This window comes from Neolamprologus brichardi, chromosome 20, assembly GCF_056152115.1.
Source record: "Neolamprologus brichardi isolate AB-2024 chromosome 20, ASM5615211v1, whole genome shotgun sequence".
Classification (NCBI taxonomy): domain Eukaryota; kingdom Metazoa; phylum Chordata; class Actinopteri; order Cichliformes; family Cichlidae; genus Neolamprologus; species Neolamprologus brichardi.
In genome coordinates, this window is record NC_142123.1 from 7,539,283 (window position 1) to 7,563,379 (window position 24,097).

Sequence of the window (24,097 nt, forward strand, 5' to 3'; positions counted from 1 at the left end):
ACAAGGTTAAAACATTATGAGCAGCTGATAACCATGGTAACTGGAGACAATGTCCTTGAGTTTGGTGATTACATGTTGAGTTGCAGATTTATTTTGAACCTGACTGCAGGATAATATGTAAGCTTGGTGCCATAGTTAGGTTTCCTCTGCAGGCCCAAATGTCACTATATCATTATATAATTTTTGGGTTTTTTAGCTGCGCTAAAACTACCAGTATACAGGCGAACACATCAATCACTGATTTATAAGTCACATTAATCTGTCATAACCAGCCAGACTTAAGCACACAGCCTATCAGATAAGTACTCATTAATCTCTACCACTTGCCATATTCTAAATGTGTTTCAACAATTTTATACAGCCAAACCATGGATGTTTAATTTAAATTCGCAAACTTATACTACCATTTGGAGTCAGAATATGGATGCTATAGCTATAGTTTGCCAATTTATCCAATAGTTATCAAACCATTGAGGTTATGCTGTCTCAGTTCTGCTTCACTTTGTACAACTCAGACTTTCAATCAGTGCAACTCCAGGTGATGTCGCCTAAAGAAATACTCTGATTCTGCAGCAGCTGGATGTTTAAGTGATGAGGAGGAAGTAGACATTCAGAGCAGAGGTTAATGATTTTGTGGAGTGGTCATTGAGGAAGTATTGACTTCTGAATGTGAATAAGACCAAAGAAGTTGGTGACTTGACTTTCAGAAGGACACGAACCGTGTGTATCCTGGGACAGGCTACTGATGTGGTGGAGGACTATGACTACCTGGGCATCCACATGGAAGGCCAACACAGAGGCTTTAAACAGAAATTATAAATGATAGAGATATTCTGTCATGCAGCTGTGGACCATATACATCAGAAATGGCAATACCAACAGAGTGAATAAACTGATCAGTAAGGCTGGTTCTGTGACTGGCTGCTAACGGGAATTTTTCTAATTCAACTTTATTGCAATAGAGACTTTACTATTCCAACAATTTACTGTTTAGTTGCATGTGTTTTTTAACTACCTAGTTTTTGTGACTGCGGGTGTTTTCTTTGGTTTTTTTTACAAGTAAAATTGTATCCTTGTTTGAATTAGTTAAGATGGTCTCTGTATGTACCCACTGCAAAGTACAGTTACAAAATGCCTCTAGTTGGAAATGACTAGGGCAGATTTTACATAGGATTTAACTAGTATTTTCCTCTCGTGTGCGTAATGTCTGCGGTTTTGTGTGATAAACGGTAGCTTTTAATTTGAAGTTCTGTTCCGGAAATTGATCATCGTTAGCTTCACGCTTATTGGCTGGGTTTGGCGAAACAGCCGACCGGTTGCTGGCGGAGAGCTAACGGCAGTAGCATTCAGCAATTTCGGAGCAGTGGTGAAGAACAGTCACTCTAGGCGAATCACAATGCCTCGAGTTTATATCGGACGACTAAGCTATCATGTCCGCGAAAAAGATATTCAGCGTTTTTTCAGCGGCTATGGGAAGCTAATGGAGATTGATTTAAAGAACGGGTAAGTTTTCGGCGGAATTTTGTAAGCCAGAGTCCAACTAGCATAGTTAGCATTAAAGGTAGCCATTCATGCGAACGATGCACGGACTCGGGGTGGCATTTCACTCTTTTACACAGATAGATATATATTTTTTAGAAGTTAAGTTTGATTCTAAAATGCAATATGTCGATGTATGACGTTTATTATTGTCCTTATAAATGTAAAACGTTTTGTTTCTTTAACTTCATTCATGAACGTTTAGCAAATGTCGCGTGGCCAACATGGCGTCTTTATACTTTGCACGTCGCTGTGCTAACGTATGCTAACGCTAATTAGCTAGTTAATTCGTGCAAGTAAGCGGGTAACGCTCATTTCATACTCATGCTTTTAAACCCTTTCTTTTTGCAGGTATGGATTCGTGGAGTTCGAAGATAATAGGGACGCTGACGACGCCGTTTACGAGCTAAACGGGAAGGAGCTGTGTGGGGAGCGGGTGATCGTCGAGCATGCCCGGGGCCCGCGACGAGACCGAGATGGCTACGGTGGGGGTTACTGGGGTGGTGGGCGCAGTAAGTGCAGTCTATTACAAGATACCCTCTCTTCCCCTTCCCCTTGGGGTGAGGTGTCGACGTGGACTGCACAGACAGCTGTTTGAATGATTCATGGTGACGCTAATTTTAACAGACTTGCCGCATAGGTTTACACATACTCAGCTGGCCCTCGATCAGGTTTTTCCAGGTACCCCTCATGGGTTATAGCCAGCCACGTGGGTAGCTCTTTAAGGCGCAGGTTGCATGCAACGTTGTAGGACTGTCAGTAGAGCTATTGTTCATGTTGTTCATTATATCACGCAGTAACTTCATCACATGCAACCATGGTTTATCTTCATTCTTACAAATCAGGGAGTCCAGTTTGGTTTTATATCACCCTGCTGAACAGTTCTCAGTCTGTCACCCAAGGGGTAGTGACCTGCAGGTTTTTGCTCCTCCATAGTGATTATCATCACGAGCTACATGCTATTTGATTGCAAGGGACAATAATCTGTGAGATTTAAAAGCAGTTTTGAGTCTAGAGTTTAGTGTTGTTAAATTCTTATCATACATTGTAAAATTCACTTGAACCATAATTGTCATTTGGGCGAGCCATGTGAAGGTGTCTTTTTTATTTTTATTTTTTTGTTTGTTTGCACCAGAGGGGAAAAAAACAAGCTGAACACAAATCACCACATACATAGCTACCTAGTTAGTGTAGTCATTAGGAGTAGACTAACGTTTTCATGTGAAATGTGTTTTAACTTTGGTCTATATATAATTTTTTTTTATATTCAACATTAACAAAAGTCCTTGATGTTTCAATTTGAAAGAGTCCAGTTGCGGGCTGAGGCTGAGAGTCCATTGAGGCTAAAGATGACTGGCTAAGATGACTGCCTGTCCCGTTTGGCCTTGGCTTTCACCTTACAATGTGTGTGTGACCTTTGCCCCCCCTTGATCCTTGGCTGACCTAACCGGAAGCCATGATGACAGCAGCCTTTTGCCAATAGACCAGGGGTGATGGTGAGGATTGCCATTGGTTTTTATGTTGACAGCAAACATAAGTGGATCGGCACCTTTACAGACCTTACAATCTAAAGAAATGTTGTAAGATCAAAACTGGAAAAAAGAATTTCAGACTGACATCCGGTTAAATAAAAAGATGCCAATTTTCAAAAGATTGGTGTGTTTTTAACACCGTAATCAATTTGAACAGTGTCCCCGACTGCAGCCTTTGTGGATGCCTCCTTTCTGTTTGTGTTACAGGATACAGAGGTCTTGAAAGAACATCACTGTCCATTTGTTTTATGCAGCTATAGCATCACAGAGTGATGTACTGGAGTAAGACAGATGCTGATTTGTGTTTTTTGTATTGCCGGAAACAGATGCAGTGGTGTTCTTTGCAGCAGAAAACAGCTTCCAAATGCTGAAAAATACAAACTTTAGAGCCCATGCAGTTGCTTGTAGAGCACTTAACTGGAGCTGTTTGAAAATGAGATCAAAGAAACCCCTTTGACTGTTTGTACAAATTTAAACCCCCTCCCCCCCAAGGACAATAATCTGGAAACTCACTGCCTTGAGTGCATTTGATAGTCCAGAGCAGTAGTACTTTGAATCTTGTTTGGTTTGGTGGTTTCTAACTATTTGTGTGTGCTGTTGTTTTTTTAAAGGTAGCGGTTACAGCAGCCGCAGCCGCTCTGGCAGGGACAAATATGGACCGCCAGTCCGCACAGAGTACCGCCTTGTTGTGGAGAACTTATCCAGCCGCTGTAGTTGGCAGGACCTCAAGGTAAATATTTGAAAATAAGAGAGGGGAATCTTCAGATAAAGGGAAAATGTATTGTAGAAGTGCTTGGAATGAAATCAATAATCGGCACCTCATCCTCTTCCCGTCCACCAGGACTTCATGCGTCAGGCAGGAGAGGTGACCTATGCAGATGCCCACAAGGAACGCACCAATGAGGGAGTGATTGAGTTCCGGACGTATTCCGACATGAAGAGGGCTCTGGACAAGCTGGATGGTACTGACATCAATGGGCGGAAAATTCGCCTGGTGGAGGACCGTCCTCGCAGACGTCGGTCTTACTCTGGCAGTCGCTCCAGGTAAACAAATTTCTTACTGCTGACTGCTTTTTAAGATGAGCCTCGCTTTGGTACATTTTGTTGCTCAGAGATTTTGTTTATTTAACAAGAAACTGATGTAAATTTTATTTCTTTTTTTAAATCGTGCTCTGTCATCTTCAGATCTCGCAGTCGTCGTCGCTCCCGCAGCAGGAGAAGCAGAAGCCACAGGAGCAGGAGCTCAAAGAGTCGCTCCAGATCCCACTCGAGGTTAGGATCAATGTAATCTTGGAACAGTAACATGGAGATTTAAATTATATTATTGGTATTGATAAGTTCTGTATGTTCAGTATGACATTTTGTCATGACATTGCTGTCATGTAAGGTGGGGCTGTACTGAGCTTTGCTTCTGTTCCTATAGGTCTCGTTCCCGCAGTAATAAGAGACGACATCATTCCCGCTCCAGGTCTGAGAGAAAGTCTCGCTCCAAGTCAGGAGAACGCAAATCACGTTCTCGCACTCGCAGATCTCGTTCTAGATCCAACAGATCCAACAAATCCAAATCTCGTTCACGCTCTCGCAAATCTCGGTCTCGCTCCGCCGAGCACAAGTCCAAGTCTCGTTCAAAGAGCCGCTCTAAGGTAAAGTCGGAGAGGGATTCTCGTAGCCGATCAAAGGAACGGTCTGCTGAGAAGAAGTCCCGCAGCCGATCACCCTCTCCAGTAGAGAATGGAAAAGAAGAGCATGTGGCCAAATCTGCCTCTCGCTCCCCATCTCCACAAGAGGAAGAGTGCCGATCCCAGTCCAGAGAAAAACGCTCAGCCTCTCGCTCCAAGTCTCGCTCAAAGTCCCGCTCCAGGTCTCGTTCACGGTCTAGATCAGCTTCTCAGGATTAGTGGGTGTAGAGAAGGGAGAGGTTTTCTTATTGTTTAGCTTGATCATTATGCTGTACATACTGAGCAGTGTTTAATAACTGGTTTATGCTTCTGACACCCCCCTTCAAATGTACATTTGTCTTTTAACTTGTTAAAGCAGGAGTTTATTAGACCATCAACCACAATACAGTCGATGGTTTTTGGACTTGTTTCAGATGATCTGCTCCCTAAAAAAAATAAAAAAATAAAGATAAAAAAAGTTTACAAATAAAATTTAGAATTTTGGATTAATGAAAATGGGTGCTGGGCTCTACAACTATAGCCTGAGGAAGTTGATGTCTCTGTGACTGGTGCCTGATTTGGTAAAGTTTAGGTTTCTTACTGTTCTGCTTTCATTTAAAGTTGTTTGTTTGGTCAGTGAATATTAAGTTGTCTTAAATGTTCTTTTATTCAGTTTGCAGCTGTTTGTTTTGGTTGGTAGTCTGACAGTTTGCTTTCCTTGTGTCTCCAGGCCTCTTATGTCTGAAGCATCCATCTTTGATTGGTAATTATTTTGTGTCGTACTCTTTCAAGCTCGCATGATTGTTGAAGAGTAGGCTCCAGGACTGGAACAGTTGAGTTTTTGACCTGCACATTCAGTCACATTCTTCGAGGAATCAGTCTGTCTTCGTGTTAAACGATGCATATTCAGGATGTAAGAGCTTGTAGTGCAGAACTTCTTAATTTAAAGATGAGGGTTTGGACTTACTTTTGAGTAACTTGAATTGTAGATGGATTATTTTGATCCCTTTTAACTACTTGTACATAGAGTAATCAGCACAAAGCAATCTTTTGGTAGCTTTTTGGGGGGAGGAGGTTGGTAACATTAAGCAGGTAATCTATTAAGAGCCTTTACTTTAGTTTTTGATTTTCAGTTTGGCTAGAGACTCCTTTGCAGCGTCCTGTTTTTCCTCAGATTCTTCCATTGCGCCGATTGCTTCCCTGGTAATGTTGTTTTCCCTCCCCAGCTTCAGAACAGACTGAAGGGTTTTGGAAAGCCTTATTTAAAGTTTGCAGCTAGTACTGTTTTTGTGCTGGAAAGGTCCATGTGTTCAGAACTCCTGTGAGTCTGTAAACATCAGACTTGCTGAACGCAGCCACATTCTCCATCTTGTGGAACTGACTTTTTTCCCCCTAACATGTATGAGATCTAATGGGGAAAAAGTCCTTTTTTTATGCTATGTTCAATAAAAGATCTTCATTAAAAAAATAAACTTGCTGCCTGACGTTGTTTTGTCTGGATTATAAAAACCTTGACTGCAGTATTGACATGACCTATATCCTGCTAATTATATAATAAACGCTCGCTCATTATAGGCTGCAGTTGTGGAGGAAATGAGCAGAGCGCGTATTTATGGATGTAAGCGGGAACATTTCGCTTGCATGCCAAATAAAAATCGTTGCAGCAGCTATTTTACGCTTTTGCAGCTAATCGAGGGAGCACTTTTTTTTTCACCTATCGACCATTACTGAAAGTGGAGCGACGCACTGGAAGTCTTTCTTTTGGCGTTAAATTATAGCCAACGAGCGGTGACTGTACTGTGGACCCGCGCATGCGCAGTCGAAGCCCCGGAGCCGCAGGAGATCAGAGCTGGTAAGCCAAATTTCAGTTCCTGAAATCTGAAAACACGAATTAAAATCAAATTTTAGAACTTTCCTCTAATTATAGAAGGCAGAAGCATATTTTAGTCACACTGGGTTTAAAAAGAAACCCGCCAGTCTGTTGTTTCTTTTTTTTTTTTCCTCCCCTCACCGAGGTAAATCGTTTTTGGCGTCAGAGATGTAATCAAGCACAAAGCTTATCATCTTTAATATATAAATTTGATAATGGCTAGCGGATCTTTGACGTAGCAGGTTTAAATATAAATTTTAAATTTAAAGCAGTTGCGCCAAGGTTTCAAAAATACCCGGCACACTTAACGCTGTTACGAGGAGAAAATGTTGCTCATTCATTAAAGATATTGCCGGAATGGGCGATAAGGTTGCTTTTTTCATTAAATGGGATTTTCACAGGAATTGAGCCTCTGCTTTAGCACATTTTTTGCCTCAAGGATTTCAGATCCTCCGCCATTTTAACTGAAATGCTGTATTTTAGTCTGTCGGTGTGTGTGTGTGTGTAGACTTGGGAGCTTGCGCGTAAATATTGGTGTGTCACCATTATTCTTTTATTATTGGAAGGATTGCATGGCTTTTAAAAGTTCATGGCTGTTTTGCCTTATTGGAAATACTTTTAGAGGAAGATTTTTTTGAGGGGTGAAATGTAGTTAAATTTTAAAGTAAAATTTAAACTCTCTGTCCTCTACTTTGGATAAATAGTATTTTGTTGAATGATAAAAGCGGTGCTAATGTGGTAAATTAAAAAGAGATGTTTCAAGATAGCAGAAAATAATATTGTAATAATTTAAAATTTGAATTTTGTATATGCCTCTAAATCAGACATATTTCAATAAAGAAATATATTTAAAAACAACATAAAAATTAAAGCTTAAATTGGCGGGATTACTCTCCCGTCCATACTGTGGCACTCCCTCCTCAGGTTTTGGGTACAATCTCCTCTATAAATCTTTAACACACAATGTTAAAGCTGTTACCCGATAACCAGACAGCATTACTTTGTGCTATTTCTCATGCTGTGTCTCCCAGTGCTCCAGCACAACACACTGGGACGCCGTCATGAGTGCCAAAGTGAACATGGAGGCTCCAGCCAAAGAACCGGACTGCACCCCTATGGATCCGTCATCTTCGTCTCCCACAGAGACAATCCTCATATGCGGGGGTGATGGTGTGACCAAGAAGGCTCGGCCTCAGCCCCACACCACCACTGCTCTCCTGCTACCAGGTGAACTCATATGTAAGGATGTTCACAAATACATACTCTACTAAAGCACTGTTGGGGAAAACACTGATCGTGTCTTCTGACCTCATTAGACTGAAAAAACGAATTGAGAAGTAACCAGCAGTGTAATAATTTACCAGGCAAATTGTAAGGTCATAGTTCAGAATTTACACCTGCAATGTTTAACCTCATTCACAGGCATCACATTACAAAACAAGGGCCATTTTAATGGTTGACTTAATAACATCACATAGAAATATATACGCAAAAGATGCAACTCATCTTATTAGGTCCCTGTTCACAAAGCTGTGAGTTTAAAAATCAACTCTGAGTCTTCATTTCCAGAAAACCTTCATAGACTTACTAAACAGCTTCAGATCATTCTGTCAGTAATTCAGGTCAAGTTTATTGATGAAAAAGCTGCATTTGTGATTAAAAATAAAAAACCCCAATGAAAATTAAATTGTTAATTAAAAACTTATCTTTTCTTTTCATTGAACAAGTCATCCGCTTTAAATCTCAGTCTAATAAAATCATTAGCTGGATACATTTAAATTAAAATGTTAAAATTGACCTTTTTTACTTTAGGAGGGCAGATTCACCATGGCACCAGGTAAACAAGGAGCAGAGCCTCCTTTTAGTCCGTTTAGAAGTGCGGAAAAGAGTCGTTTTATTGAGCCACGAGCCGTTCTGTCATCATCATGCACAATATAAATGTTCAATATGAAATATCTAACTTCTCTGTACTGACTGCGGTGATTATTTAGCCAACTTTTCATTAGATGAAGCTATAGTTCTGATTTTTAACCCTAATTATTCAGCTGTAACCTGACAGGGACAGAATCTAGGAGATGTCCAGGAAGATAAAAATCTGGAGAAATAGACGAGCGACACTTTACTGATGGACCTGTGAGATTAGTAACCCAGACGGCAACAGACAGTCTGCCCTCAAGTCAGTTTTGGTTCAGTAAAAAAACAGTTATTGCAGCAGTTTATAACCATTACATTTTTTCCCAATAATTATTCAGTAAAAATTTAATGTACTGATGGGCTATAAGAATTTCATTTTTCACACAGGATTTCATTATGTCTGCCATTACTGGATAAAAGTTTTTAATTAGATTTAGAGGAAAACTGTGCTTTAATGTTCCCCAGTGTAAGCGTTCGTAATTTTATGTAATATCAGCTTTCAGTGATAGATGATGGCTCTCTTACGGCAACAGTAGAGATGTTTTACTCTGTTACCGGTAGCCTGATAGTAAGACTTTGCATGTTAGCATGGACAAACACGTTTTTAGAAATGTCTCAGCTTTTATAGAGCTGTTTACATGTTGTTCAGATAGATTTGAGATATTTTAGTGTAATTCTGGGAGGGAGAGGCTCTTTAAATAAGGAATACAGATTGTATCGGGACAAATTAAGCCACTATGAATGGATCTGGAGGAGATGAGCTGGATCCAGACCTGATCCAGTCTGAATCCATGACGTCACTGTAAAAAAACATTGAAATCAGTTTTAGTCATTTCACGCTCATCTTCAATCAAATATTCTCAACATCTCCAAGACTCAGCTGTGACAGTCATTTTTCCATCAGTGTGACTGATTACAGCACAACACATGATTGATAACTTAAACAGTGATTGCTGCAGCAAATGTTTAAAGTGTGGGCAAACTGACTGACAGTGTGACAGCTGCATTACTGTTCACAGAGATTCAGCTTCAGAAAGACCGAGTCTATAGATTTAAATCTGAACTGACAATAAGTCTAAGATGTAATCGCTGTCTCCATCTTCATGTCGATTACTGATCGATTATGTTACGTACAGAAAACAGTGAACTAAGCATGCCCTCTTCTGTGAATGAATTTGCTACGTTGTGCACTTTGACAGCGACTTTATGAAGGAGAAATTAAACTGTGCGTATCAAGAGGGGAGGAGTCAGAGAGAGAAACTTGGTAATCATGGTAACTACTCAGAGTTAAAGTTACCTGTCGTTCAGGGGGGAAAAAACAGTGTTTACTTCAATTTAGGGTTAACAAATTCAAAGTTGTTTACTAAGCCTGCTTCCTGGAATCGGGCCCAGCTGATGGTTTAAGGATTGTTAAAGATGCTACATCCACTACCAGTCAAAAGTTTGGACACACCTTCTCATTACTTTAAGAACTGAAGGTCAGACAGTCCAGAAAATAACTAAACTTTGAATGCAGTGCAGTTGCAAAAACCATCAAGCGCTACAAGGAAACTGGCTTACATGAGGACCGGCCCAGAAAAGGGACGACTAAGATTTACCTCTGCTGCTGAGGATAAATTCATCCGACCAGCCTCAGAAATCCCAAGTTAACAACAACCCAGATTAGAGCCCAGATAAATGCCACACAGAGTTCCAGTAGCAGACAGATCTGTACATCAACTGTTCAGAGGAGACTTCGCGAATCAGGCCTTTATGGTCAAATAGCTGCTAAGAAACTAATACAAGCAACAACAACAAGCAGAAGAGATTTGTTTGAAATACAATTATCAAAATTAGCACAAAACACATTAGACCAGTGGAAATCTGTGCTTTGGTCTCATTGTCCAAATTTAAGATCTTTGGTTCCACCCGCCGTGTCATTGTGCAACGCAGAAAAGGTGAACTGATGGTCTCGACATGTATGGTTCCCACCGTGAAGCATTGAGGGGGTGTGATGGTGTGGGGGTGCTGTGCTGGTGACACTGTTGGGGAATTTATTCAAAACTGAAGGCACACTGAACCAGCACGGCTACCACAGCATCTTGCACCAACATGCAAGCCCATCCAGTTTGTTGGACCATCATTTAATTTTAAACAGGACAATGACCCCAAATACACTTCCAAATGGAGATGGTTTGGGATTAGATGAACCACAGAGTGAAGGCAAAAGGACCAACAAGATGCTGAGCATCTCTGGGAACTTCTTCAAAACTATTGGAAAACCATTTCATGAAACTCATTGAGAGAAGGCCAAGAGTGTGCAAAGCAGTAACAGAAGCAAAGGGTGGTTATTTTGAAGAATCTAAAATATAAAACACAAGTTATTTCACACGTTTTTGTTTACTACATAACTCCATATGTGTTCATTCTTAGTTTTGACCCCTTCAGTGAGAATCTACAATTTAAATAGTCTTGAAAATAAAGAAAAAACATTAAATGAGAAGGTGTGTCCAAACTTTTGACTGGTAGTACATAGAGTTCACTCAGCCACTCCTCACTGCATGTGCAAATCCTGACAAATCTTCCAATGCCTGTTCATAATTAATTAATAAGTTTTAATGCATAATTTTTAATTCAGAGTTTCCATGTTCAATATTATCATGTTTGTTAGTGAAAACCTTTAAGTTTTGATGTGTTGGCCGGACAAAGCAACACTTTCTGAGACGTTAGCTCTAGTTCACCAAAGCCGTGAAAGTTTTCTACTATTTTACTTTTATTAACAAAAGAGTTAATCAGGTAATTAAAACTGTGTTTGTCCAAAATAACAACAGCATTAAGAAAACAGTTTGATTGCTTCCAAAATCTCTGCTCTGTATTAGATAAACCAAGACTGTTGTTGTTACTTAAAATAAAAACTTACTGAAATAAAAACCATAACAAAGTTTTTTGGGGAAAAAAATACTTTAATGAACTGAAATAAAAATAAAAAACAGACGGAATTTATTTCCCGACATAATCCTCCCATTTATCTGACTTGGCGTTAGAAGCACATTAGCTTGTGACCCTCTCTGAGGCCGGGTCTGTGCCCCCGGGTCTTTTACAAACGTGTTAATCACTAACAACAATAATATAACACTAATAACCAGCAGATACTGATTTCTATTGCAGTTTCTCATGTCAGAGAAATGTGCAGTAAAACTGAGTGTGAAAACCGAGTGATGATATTAGCAGCTGTTTAACAGTTTTGTGAAGCGTGCTGATAACCAAGCCTGTCTGCAAATCTACAGAAACAAACAAATACTATTTGCCTGGTTGTCACGGCAACAGAGCGCTGTTTTTCCTTTACCATTTATAGTGAGTAAAGCAGATGACAATGAAGTACATCGCTTTGTGCTTTATTATTCCGAGTGCATCTTTTTCCTCAGCTCCTGCCCATCAGAAGGTGGAGGTGACTCCAGCTGTTGCAGTGGGTAACCCAGGTAAAGGAAGCAGAGCCAATGAGATGGCAACGCCTGCACTGACAGCACAGGTGGGCGGAGCTTGTAGCATTGTCCATGTCCTAGAGTTGAAGGAGGGAATGGCCATCCTGCCCAGTAGCAACCTTAAGGTAAAGCGATATTAAGCTTTGCTGTGGTTTAAAAAAAGTCATTGAAAGTTGTTTTTATTTCTTTTTCGACAAAGTCCTGAATAACATATATATATATATATATATATATATATACACACACTTTTTTTTTTTTTTTAAAGCAGCATACAGTTTGTAAAGACACGGACACATTTTGACAGATGGTGCACTGATGCGTGTGTGTGTGTATTTGTCTTGCAGTTCTGTGTGAGTGACTTAGGAGCTCTGAGCACATTGATCACCCCGGGCACTGCCAGCAGCACTGCTGAACCTGCAGCAGGGACTTCTGGGAGATCCACTGACGCAGAAAGAGTTCCAGACAAGCCAGGTAGACTCGTGGTTACGTAAGGTCATAGTAATATCAGGCACAGACACACAATAACTGCACTCTGGTGAATTATTTACATTTTTGCACACACAGAGCAGAAAACAGTTTGGAACCGGTCACCTCCAGGATAACAGATTTTTATACTACTTAGCCACATGTGTTTGTTATACTTTAACACATATTTGATAACCAAAGTAGCTTTTATACCATGTGTGATATTTCAAATATAACAGTGAGTTAAACTAGTTCTTGTGTTACACGTGTCATGCTGGTTTAAACAGCCTGCACTTTTATTTGAAGTACTAAACAGCATGGGCTCAGTCATCACTGTGTGTGTGTGTGTATTAAGCATAAATGAGTGGTAATTACATCAGCTGTAGCAGAGCTTCTCTTTACAAGTGAAGAGGTTGCAGCTGCAGATTTCTTTGTAGACATTTAAAATTCAGCTGAGAAACTTTGAAAAGTCAAAGAATATTCAATAAAGATGCAGACGGGCGTGTTTTCACCTGCAGCCCTGTCTGTGACAGATGCGTCGGCTCCTGCCAGCTCTGGGAGGGGCGTGGCCCTGGAGCCAGAGAGGTTGGTGCCGGTCAAAGCTCAAGTCCAGGTTGATCCAGGACAACAGAACCATAATCCCAGAGCTCAGCGGACCTACACAGAAGAGCTCCGCAGAGACCCCATCACTGACAAGTATGTGCCCCGCTGCTCGGCCTTTATGTTTACGCGCCTCGCTCCACGTGCATAAGCTCATCTTTCGTTTTCGCCTCAGGAGGAGCATTGGCGTGGAGAAGGTGCCGGCAGGCGGGAGAGTCTCCCTCAACCCCGATCACCTGAAGCCCATGAGGAAGAGGAAAAGGAAGGAGTACCTGAGTCCATCTGAGGAAGACTCGGACATCGAGGGCACGGTGGAACCGCGTTGCTATTTCAGTTTTAAAGTTGCTTTTATGCGTGACTACCATCTCACCGTTTCCTGTTGTGCGCTTTCTCGTGTTTTCTTTTTAAGGATGAGAAAATGGATTATTCTAAAGCAGATGGCCGACACATCAGAGGAGGTTGGAGCATTTATTTCTTGCATCAGTGGTTTTGTTGGACGCATATCATCTTTCACTGGATACTATTACTACTAAGCTGCAACACTACATCACATAAAATCACATCATCTCTTTACTTCATCCAGAAGCTGTGTGTCCTTCTTTATCCTTTCATTACATACCCTTTCTTGTTTCAATTTATTTGAAAAAAACAAACAAACAAACATGCAAGGTCGAAAATGAGAATGAGAGTGTATAGAAGGCATAATGTTGGAGTTTCACAGCAGGCATTGATTTTTTAAATTCCTGAAGGTGGAGACAGTAAGACAGAGCAGTGGACGTGGGCTCAGTACCTGGAGGAGACCAAAGCTGTTGCTGCTCCTAACAACGTTTTCCAAGAGGTATGTACACACACACACACACACACACACACACACATACACATCAAAGGATTTTAAAACTTGTTTTAAACATAGTAGGCAATCAAATCTATTGCTCGGAGCAAAATTGAGTGTAGCACTCTCAAGAGAGGAACAAAGTAATTTATGTCGCCAAAGCCATATGTTCATATATTAAATCAAGGATTTAAAACTAATTTCACATTGTGCCCACTTTGAAGTGAAGCGGGCCAAATCAGTGAAACTCTCCTTTCTGTAAGTGTAAAGAACTTTAGTTACACTTTTAATCTCTGAAGTATCTCAGCGTAAGAAAGGAAGTGCAATTTCAGCAGTACGTCTCCGTTTTTCTACACAATAAAGAAACACTGCTGTATCAAATGAAAGAAATCTGTCAGCGCAGCTCGTTGGGCTTAAATTGTAAGAAATAAGTGCTGAAAATTACACAAAAGAAAGCTCATTGCTCAGACTATTCCAAAACAGAAAGTGTATGTTAATTCAAAGAACTTGCTTCTTTCTTTTTTTGAGCTGTGAGTGTATCCAGCAGAATAGTTTACCTACTACGTAGTTATGTTGGTGTGGTATAAATGTCCATGGTCTTCATCAGTTAAGTTATAAAATGTTTAAAAATACAGTTAAAAGTTCAAAATTTATGCCATTTTCCAAACCTGTCTAAGCAGACTGGATTGGAGTCTTAGAGTGTTTGTCGGACCGATTCTGACCCCCGGGCCTTACGTTTGACACCTCTGTACTAAATGTTGGAGTTTGATTTTAAAATAATCTAAAGGTTTGTATAACAGTGATGAAAAACCTAATCTTGGAATAAAAGAGTAAAAAACATTAAGATGAAGACATAATCCCTGTTATTTTATTCTTTTTTCTCGCGGTGTTCGGATGGTTTCTCTGTTCTTTGCTGTCACTCAGTTTCCCCAGAAAAATCTTTTATGCAGACTTTGCTTCCATCTCCTTGTTGTACGGAAACTTTTGCTGTTGTTTCATGTTCCAGTCCCAGAGAGTGCCGACAGTGAGGAACGGCTTCAAACACGGGATGAAGCTGGAAGGCATCGACCCGCAGCATCCGTCCATGTACTTTGTCCTCACTGTGGCTGAGGTGAGCCAGTGGACCGTCGCCGCCAGGCTTCTTATTTAGGATCATTTTCATGTATTCACAGAATGCTTTGGATGCAGAATGACTTCACTGAGGTGTCTCCTCTTCTGATATGTCATGTCAGGTCTGCGGTTACCGGCTGCGGCTCCATTTTGATGGCTACTCTGACTGTCATGACTTCTGGGTGAATGCCAACTCTCCTGACATCCACGCTGCAGGCTGGTGTGAGAGCACAGGGCACAAATTGCACACCCCCAAAGGTCAGAGGTCATACTTATTCCTACACTAAATAAATTCTTAAAAAATATTTGCCATCCCAGTGTGTGTTTTATCGACACAAGAAGTTTAGAGCGAATGGTTTCTTTTGGTGCAGATTAAGTAATGAGATCTAGTGTTTTTACTGAGCTCAGCTGAGTCTCTCCTGGCATTTTTACATTTAAAGCACACAGATGTGAAAACTATTCCTCTAAATCCTGCACTATCTTCCAACATGTGACTTCTCTCTGTATTTCTGTGCTTCCTGCAGGCTGTAAAGAGGAGGAGTTTACTTGGACCAACTATCTGAGAATGACTAAAGCACAAGTGGCTCCCAAAGAACATTTTGCCAGTCCCGGAAGGGTAACCATCTCTGTGCAGTATAATATATGCTGGCTGTTTTAACCACACACACACACGTATTGGATGAGGTGACTGATTCAGTGCAAGGAAAATTCCCAACTTCAGCTATTATAATGAAAAGCTTATTTTAAGAAATGTGCACCTTAGATCATGATCATGCAGCACTGAAGACAAACTGAACTGTTTTGTTTAATAAGGTCCTGGATAATTTTAATGTAAATAACAAATGCATGGAGATCATAATCTAAAAATCTTGACAAGTGGCTCAACAGCACACCAAAGAAGGTAACGCTTCCCCTGGTTTTCCAGATCGATGTGAAGTGTGGTTTCGAGATAGGAATGAAGCTGGAGGCCGTCGATCGTATGAACCCCTCCCTGATCTGTGTAGCAACCATCACCGATGTGGTGGACGACCGCTTCCTGGTTCATTTTGACAACTGGGATGACACATATGACTACTGGTGAGTCATAGCATCTCTCTGAATGCTTTTGGGAAATGATTTAAAGGATTTCTAAAATTATACTGTGATTGGGCTTTTGATATGTTCATATAAATCTGAAGCAGTATCGGTGAGAATACAGCTATTTAGATATTTCGTGCTGTCATAGAAAAGGGTAATTATAATAAAGTTTTTCTCTATTCTGCTGGTGTAGCTGGAGGTTTGAGTTTAATCAAGAGGAGAGCAATCGGCATTGTTAAGGCAGATTAATGATGGCTGCTGGAGTTTGCAAAAAGTTCTGAATCCCGTGGAACGAAATTCACACCTTTATTAGGACTGAACAGCTGTTTGATGCTGTGTCATAGGTGATATGTGACCATTTCAGATTATAAAATTACGTTTGTGAAATGTTCATTTCAGAACATTTTAGAGAGGCAACCTTGCTCAGAAGTAAAGGTTCGTCTGTGTGCAAAAAAACAAAAAAATGGACGTACAATTGTGCAATTATCTCATCATCTACAGTCCATAATATCATCAAAAGATTCAGAGAATCTGCAGAAGTCTCTGTGTGCAAAGGACAAGGCCAAAAATCAATATTGGTTTCCCGTGATCGTCACACGTCAAGCGGCGCTGCATTAAGAACAGGCATGATTCAGCCAAAATCCTTGGACTTTTCTCAGTGTGAACATCTAATATGTTTTCCATGTATCCGATTTCTTTTTCAGTACACATCACGGCAATTCAGACTACAGCAGCCGAGCTGCATAAGCACGGTGTGTTGATTAGCGTAAAGATAATGCCTTCATTAAACAAAACGTAGCAGGCTGGACTTTTATCTGGCTCACTCGTTTCAGCGCATGTGCCAGTTTTCTCCCAGCACGCAGCAGATGCGTGCTGCTTTCTCCTTTTTTCACCTCTCTCTTTTCTCGCTCCTGTGTTTCAGTAAAAGTAACTGTCGTTCAATATCCAACACAGTCAGCTCAGATTGTTTACAGAGCGACGCAGGAAAAAAGTGTCGTGCAAACACTGACATTGCTGTAACACAATCTTCACAGAGATCCAGAGCAGTACAACAAATCCACCTTTACATCAATGTCACTATGGATACAATACTACTAAACAAGTGTCTTTAGATCACATCAACAGAGAGAAACACAAATCTTTCAGGATTTAAAAGTTTCACTTTCTTCAACAGCTAGATGCTGATTTATTTCCTGCAGCATAATCTCTCATCAGTTCAGTCTTAATTTTCCTGTAAGTTTGCAGAAATTTCTATTGAACCTAAATTGTGCATATTGTTGTGTGTCACAACATGCAGGTGTGATTCCAGCAGTCCGTACATTCATCCTATTGGTTGGTGCCAAGAAAGGAACCTCCCTCTAACACCACCCCAAGGTGAGGAATGTGATCCCTGTTAATCAGTAGTTTATCCGTGCTCATTGTCATATCATGGGTTCATCATGAGTTCTGCTCAGTTACTTTTTTGTACACTTGCCCTCTTTTTTTTTTCTTTTATTACCGTTAAACTGAGGATGAACGTGTGACAGTTAAAAGTTAGTACCTGACATATGTATCTATGCTTAAAACTTACAAAAGATGTTTTTTAATAAGTGATATGTAAAGTCAGGCAAAACCGTGTAAGGTTTTATGGCTGTTTACGTTGAAAGTTTTTTCCTGCACCAGATTATCCAGACCAGGGCCGGTTCGCCTGGTCTCGATACTTGGAGGAGACAGGATCCAAAGCAGTGGCTGCTGATGCCTTTAAAGTGGTGAGAATGCAGATAAAAAGTAAAGAAGAGCTAGCATTACGAACAGTAAAGTCACAGATTAATGGAAAATATGTCTAGTTTGTTTTGTTGTCAACGTGAATGTGAAATCCCATCATCCTCTGCTCCAGCGGTCACCTCACAGCTTTCAGCCTCAGATGAAACTGGAGGCTGTGGACAAGAGAAGTCCCGGTCTCATAAGAGTGGCTACAGTTGAGGAGGTGGACACGCATCGCATTAAGGTACAACTTTGTGTAGTTCTTTAATGTTGTGGAATGATTACTTGAACCCATTTTCTTGAAGAAAATTAATTGATTGATCGATTCCTAAAGATTAAAAGATCTCAAGAATCAGTCAAAGAGCTGGGAGCAACACAATTAAACATAATCCCAGTATCAGCTTTATAAAAAAAGGAGTCAAGACTGGTAAATAAAAAAAATCAAGTTTCATCAATCATCAGAGTAAATTCGATATACATTCCTGCTCCAGTACTTTTTCCTTATGCTCAGCAGCTGTGCTTCAATAAATAAAACAATAAACAAGTCTGGAGATCAAATATCATCTCGGTGGACCACTTTTCAACCTCTCTGAGCTCCGCTTTCAAAGACCGACCATCCTGACAATCAAGCATATGATCCCTTCGGTCTGACCATCAGCATCCAGATAAACCAAGGTGCTCGCGCAACCTGCAATCTAATTGATGCAATGAATCAAACCTGGAAAACAAGCAGAAGATGCCAGTCTCATGGGTTAAACCAGGGGTGGGCAATCTCAGTCCACGAGGGCCGGTGTCCCTGCAAGTTTTAGATGTGTCCTCGAACCAACACAGCTGATTTAAATGGCTAAATTAGCTCCTCAACATGTCCTGAAGTTCTCCAGAGGCCTGGTAACGAACTAATCATGTGATTCAGGTGTGTTGACCCAAGGTGAGATCTAAAACCTGCAGGGACACCGGCCCTCGGGGACTGAGATTGCCCACCCCTGGGTTAAACCGTCTTGCCTCGTCAGGAACTGTTTGAACAAGAAATTTGCAGAAGTGAAGAAGACAAACAGAGATAAAAGACTAGATCAATAAAGTGGATTGTGTGTGTGTAGATGATCGGATCAGTCATCAGAAATAACAATGACTAAAAGAAGTAAACAGAAGAAGCAATAAAGTTTGTTTAATGTGTGCCTGTCAGTTTGGATAGGTCTGCAGGAATAAGATCTTCCATGTCCAATTACTGTATCATACGTCTTTGCAGTTGATTGTTGATTTCTGTACATTTTGAGTTCGAGTGCATGTGGAGTATTTATATCTATTACAGCCTCTTCTTCTTGTTCAGATCCATTATGATGGCTGGAGTCACGTCTATGATGAGTGGGTAGACTCAGATCACCCAGACATCCATCCAGCAGGCTGGTGCGAGGCGACCAGTCACCCGCTTAAAATCCCTCCACGGGACACTAAAACACAGCAACCGCATGGTAGCAACCAGCCTCACGTGACTGCTTTTTCTTCGCTTAAAACTGGAGGTCAAAACTTCTAAGCCTATTGTTATCTTCTATAGACTGTATATAAAAGATAGAAGTGGCCATAGTGACATCAGTATTGTGTTACGGACTGTTCTGAAACTTTATTTTAATATTTTGTTGAACTTTGAAGGCAGTGTTGCTAAGATATTGGCTAATGCTAGCACTGACAAGCTAGCTTACATAGCAAGTGTAATTCACTGTGATATTTAATGGCATGCTAACTTTACCTAACAATAAGAAAACTGGATTAACAGAAACTGTTCTTAGGTAATGATTGAATCTACATTGTCAGGCATATCCATAACTTTAAGATTTAATACAAGCTAAATGGGTGACTTTATAGACCAAATGTTTTTTTTCTGTTGTAAAGCCAGTCTCATGTGGACATTAGTGGATCTTTTTAAAGCCTCACGGTTTGCCACTTGTTATTTACATGATTTCTTTAAGGCATAATCAATGCCGTGATTGTGAATGTCAGCCTATGAGTGTATGTGAATGTTCTCCTCTGTGTTTGTATATATGTAGGTGTGAGGGAGCCTCCTGCTACAGGCCAGTCCACCTACACCACCTCTGTTCCCTGTAAACCCATCAGTCAGCCCAGAACCAACAAATACAGCTTCCACAACAGGTAAATCCTGAACTCAGCTCTGTCATCCTGTCATTAAATGCATGATTTTTCCAAAAACTTGGGATGATGTGTAAAACCTAAATGAAAACAGAATAAAAAAAGTCAAATATTTGAACTGAGAAAGTGGATCATCATTTTGAATTTGACATTATCAGTCAATGATCTAAAGAAAAGTTGGGACGGGGCCATATTTTTGTTGACATTTTACACAGAGTCCCAACTTTAAAAAAAAAAAATAGAATTTTTTTAGATGCTAAAATGCACAGAAAGCATATCTCCATTTTTGTCTTTGAAACAGGAAGTGTCCAACTCCAGGGTGTGACGGCTCAGGCCATGTCACCGGTCGTTTCACCGCCCATCACTGCATATCCGGCTGCCCATTGGCTGAGCGTAACCAGGGTAGGCTGAAGGCTGACCTGTCAGACTCAGAGTGCAAGAGAAACCACTTCTTTGGTCAGAGGACTAAGAAGACTCATTACCGTGGCAGGTAAAGTGGTGTCCAAGTATTTGTGTGCATGTTTGTTTTTTCTCGCATTCATTTTCTGTATTTTCAGGATTGGTCGTCCTCCCAAATACAGAAAGAATCAACAGAGGGACTACCAGAGTAAGTTGCACTGTTTGTTTTTTGTTTTCGCAGCACCTCACCTCAAAACAAGAAATACTAATAATCTAATCAGAAGATTTGCATGTTAATCGTTTGATATGCAGTATTTGTTACTGTGAAAAGGCCGGCAGACCTTTTTTAACTCACCGGTGAAGTTTTTAGAGCTTCCACTGAGCCTAGCAATCTAATAGAAATGAATTAACCGTTGCTTTTTCTGCTATGATACCCAAAATTAAATGGTTGTCAACGTATTTATCTTATATAATTACTTAATGCTTTTAAGATAATTTTACAATCATGTTGTCTTTATAAGATTCTAGATACAGTATTTAGACAGGCAACGGTTGCAACAAACATCCAGTCAGCTCATGTATCTCGTATTCCCCTCAAATTTCCATGTTTGTACAATCACATGTTTCATCATGTGTATGTATGTTTCTGTGCACAGACATGTCCTCACAGGGAGTGTATCCATCACTGTTCATGTCAGCTTTGAGCAACCAATCAGACCGCACTCTGTCTTTGTGCTGGGAACAGCACTGCAAGCTGCTGCCCGGCGTTCAGGGCATTCACGCCAGCCAGGTGGCCACATGGAGCGTCGAGGAGGTGGGAAAATGTCGTTCGCCTCCATAATTATTTACATTCTTTCTCTGACTTATACGATTACCTGAAATCCGCTGCATCTGTGCCGCAGGTCTTCAGATTTGTCCAGAATTTAATTGGCTGTGAAGAACAGGCTCGTCTCTTCAAAGAAGAGGTGAGACCATTAAATGCTTGTGGATTAATAACTGAAGGATGACTAAAGATTTGCAGTGTAAACATGTCATTCATTACTGACGCTGTTTAGACTGTCTTGCACTCTTACATGTTTGCAGCTGTATCATATTTCTGAGTGGATTTCACTGCGAGGGGCTACTATAATTTGCTATTTGACCAGATGGAACAAACTTTTCTCCACTTACTACCTCCGCATTTGTGTCTCTCTAGATGATCGACGGGGAGGCTTTCCTGCTGCTGACCCAGACCGACATTGTGAAGATCATGAGCATTAAGCTAGGCCCCGCCCTCAAGATCTCCAACGCCATCCTCATGTTCAAGAGCACAGACGAGGGACTGAAGTGAATCCCGCCCTCACTCAGCGGCAGCGCTGTGTCGCCAATCATCATGTGCCAAATTCATTCTGTTGCAGGGAAAAAGACCCTGACCCCTTTTTCCATGTGTTCGGTGTCCTGTACCCATCAGAGAGAGGGAGAAGGGAGGGGTGGGGGGTGGGGGGGTGAGGTCCGATCAGGGTAAAGAGAAACAGAGCTGAGATTAGAAGATTCAGGTTGATTAGAAAATATGAATATTTTTGGAGAGTAATGGAGGACTGTCATGGATATGTAGGAAAACAGAAACTGATGGGTTTGGTTCACTCAAAACCCCTCACAAAATACCCCTTGGCCACAGTACGTCTGTGTGTGCTGTGGTAAATCTCAACATTTCAACCCACATACTTTATACTGAATTTGAATTATAAGCCAGCGGGAACGGCTGGAAACCCCACGGTTGCATTTCTCTGCCTACCAAAGCACACTTTACATCCATGTCTCTCTGCGGGTAACTTTTTTACTATTTGAACATAAAATGTTCTAATTTTATAAATAACATATCCTTTTAAGCTATTGTGAGAAATGATATCACAGTGTGAATTAAGCCAAAAGCTCTCAGCGACTTTTAAACACCGACTACCAAATTCTAATCAGTTCGTGCTTGAACTTCCAAATTTAAAGACAATCCCCGAAAACCTTCAAAAGGTATCATGTCCTTGATTAAGATGAACAAAGGTGTCATTCTTAAGGTATACAAACTTATGGACACATGGATGGGCAGAGAACTGCAGACACCCGCTGCTCTCATTGGTGTGAAGGGGAAAAAATAGGTGATGTCATGTAACAGATGTTTGTTAAACAGACATACTGTTTTATTTGTTTTCCTGCACAAGGAAGATTAACATCCAGTTCCTGCCTACACCAATGCAGCTGATATAAGTACTGATACTGTACGTTTACTTCCTAAGTTAGAATGATTCCTATTGATGTACCAGGATAGTTGAAACCTCCAAAGAGGTCAACTTACCTTAAGATAAAGTTCACACGTGGCCAGATGTGATGAGAACTCTTACCTGGATTGTGACAAAACCCATCAGTTTGCAGTCTGACGAGTAAAAGTGAAAGGAACATGTATCAAGGTTGAAAAGAAAACATCCTGAAATACTGTATCAACTAATGGAAATGAAGGAAAATAAAAAAAAATGTTGGGTAAAAGACAAGAAAGGGTTCCACATAAAAAAAAAGTAAGTAAAAGGATTTTGATGCAGTAGGTGAGGCTGGTCTGTGAGGCTCTTATAGGCTTCACGTTTTGTGCAATAAAGAAGCTGATACAGAAGTGCTGTATTCAGCAACAGTTAATATTACAGTTCCTTATATATTAGACAAATTGTTGCACTGTAATGTTAAAAAAAAAAAGGAAATCAAATGAGTTGCTTTGTTCAGACTGTTTAGATTTGTGATTGAGTCGCAGAGGAAGCTCATTTCACTGATTATTCCTGAGTATTAGTTCTTTATGTTCACTGCCTCAAAATTCTGCGCGCCGCACCGAAAATGTGAGCGCTCGAGTGAAGGACGAGATGTAACTTTTAGAACGTCGACCCTCAGCTCTCGAATCCGAGGCAGAGAAAACAAACGACAGTGTTTGAATTTTTATCTCTATATGCAAAACGTCTGAAATTATTTTTTAGCTGTTATAGATAGATGAAACGGACTCTTTGCATTGGGATTTTAGCACAACTGTGAAATTCAAATGGATTTTACACATGGATATTCCCACACTCGGTCACTAGAGAGTGCAAAAAATCCACCTTTTGCACTATAAACACGTATTTGGTATCTAGCCAATGGAGCGCTCTTGCAGTTTACATGTGAAGGAAGCGCCGGGCGAACTGTGTTCTCAGAAATGTTTACATTTGATGTCAGGGTTTGTTTAAAACACTGTATGGAGTTGATATTGTGAGACGAAAGCTGAATGTTTTAAGGGCTCCTGGAATCTTAAATATTACTTCTTTGTATGTCTCTCTGGTGGGATTTGTGTGCGTGTGTGTGCGTGTCAAGATAATCTTGGGTCACAAATGTCATTTAAACCATATGAATTAATAAACATCCACAGCTGTCTTGTCTGATTAATGTCTCTGCCTCTTGCCTCCTGCTACGGATGATAAATCCTGCATTTCCTGTGTGTGTGCAGGTATTCTGTGTGCACAGTACTGACTATAAACTGACTATGCCTACAGGCACATCCCCCTGTTGATCGTGTTGTTGTCAGCACTTGGCCATGGTGGCGATAACTCCCTCCACGCCCTTTCTGCTTTCACTACTTATCTTCTCGTTCCACTGCAGAGGCCAGAAAGCAGGCGCTGCTGATAACCTGCAGCAGCAAGACTACAAACAAAGCACTCAGTTGACTGCTGGGTAACAAATGTTTCATACAGGAAGGAGCAGCAGTTGACCAG

General features: G+C 40.7%; 2 protein-coding genes across 5 annotated transcripts; both read left to right on the plus strand.

The window, feature by feature from the left end:
• Nucleotides 1-1,286: 1,286 nt before the first annotated feature.
• On the plus strand, nucleotides 1,287-6,201 carry LOC102794868 (uncharacterized). Of its 2 annotated transcripts, none has more exons than XM_006785417.3 (6): nucleotides 1,287-1,503; nucleotides 1,891-2,051; nucleotides 3,683-3,801; nucleotides 3,913-4,115; nucleotides 4,257-4,343; nucleotides 4,495-6,201. In XM_006785417.3, exons 1-6 carry the CDS (start codon nucleotides 1,397-1,399, stop codon nucleotides 4,967-4,969), a joined length of 1,152 nt encoding a protein of 383 aa, XP_006785480.2. In that variant the 5' UTR covers nucleotides 1,287-1,396; the 3' UTR covers nucleotides 4,970-6,201. The 2 variants fall into 2 exon arrangements, with proteins under 2 accessions (XP_006785480.2, XP_006785481.2); XM_006785418.3 differs by having other exon boundaries at nucleotides 1,891-2,024.
• A 129-nt stretch (nucleotides 6,202-6,330) lies between these two features.
• Nucleotides 6,331-23,767, plus strand: l3mbtl1 (L3MBTL histone methyl-lysine binding protein 1). Of its 3 annotated transcripts, none has more exons than XM_035905639.2 (22): nucleotides 6,331-6,581; nucleotides 7,631-7,838; nucleotides 11,918-12,099; nucleotides 12,319-12,445; nucleotides 12,958-13,135; nucleotides 13,215-13,350; nucleotides 13,449-13,497; nucleotides 13,789-13,877; nucleotides 14,878-14,982; nucleotides 15,104-15,239; nucleotides 15,506-15,597; nucleotides 15,907-16,058; nucleotides 17,356-17,432; nucleotides 17,721-17,806; nucleotides 17,935-18,045; nucleotides 19,129-19,318; nucleotides 19,844-19,946; nucleotides 20,245-20,433; nucleotides 20,501-20,550; nucleotides 20,999-21,156; nucleotides 21,245-21,307; nucleotides 21,538-23,767. In XM_035905639.2, exons 2-22 carry the CDS (start codon nucleotides 7,661-7,663, stop codon nucleotides 21,670-21,672), a joined length of 2,586 nt encoding a protein of 861 aa, XP_035761532.2. In that variant the 5' UTR covers nucleotides 6,331-6,581; nucleotides 7,631-7,660; the 3' UTR covers nucleotides 21,673-23,767. The 3 variants fall into 3 exon arrangements, with proteins under 3 accessions (XP_035761532.2, XP_006785478.2, XP_035761533.2); XM_006785415.3 differs by having other exon boundaries at nucleotides 12,973-13,135; XM_035905640.2 differs by having other exon boundaries at nucleotides 7,631-7,826.
• Nucleotides 23,768-24,097: the final 330 nt, after the last annotated feature.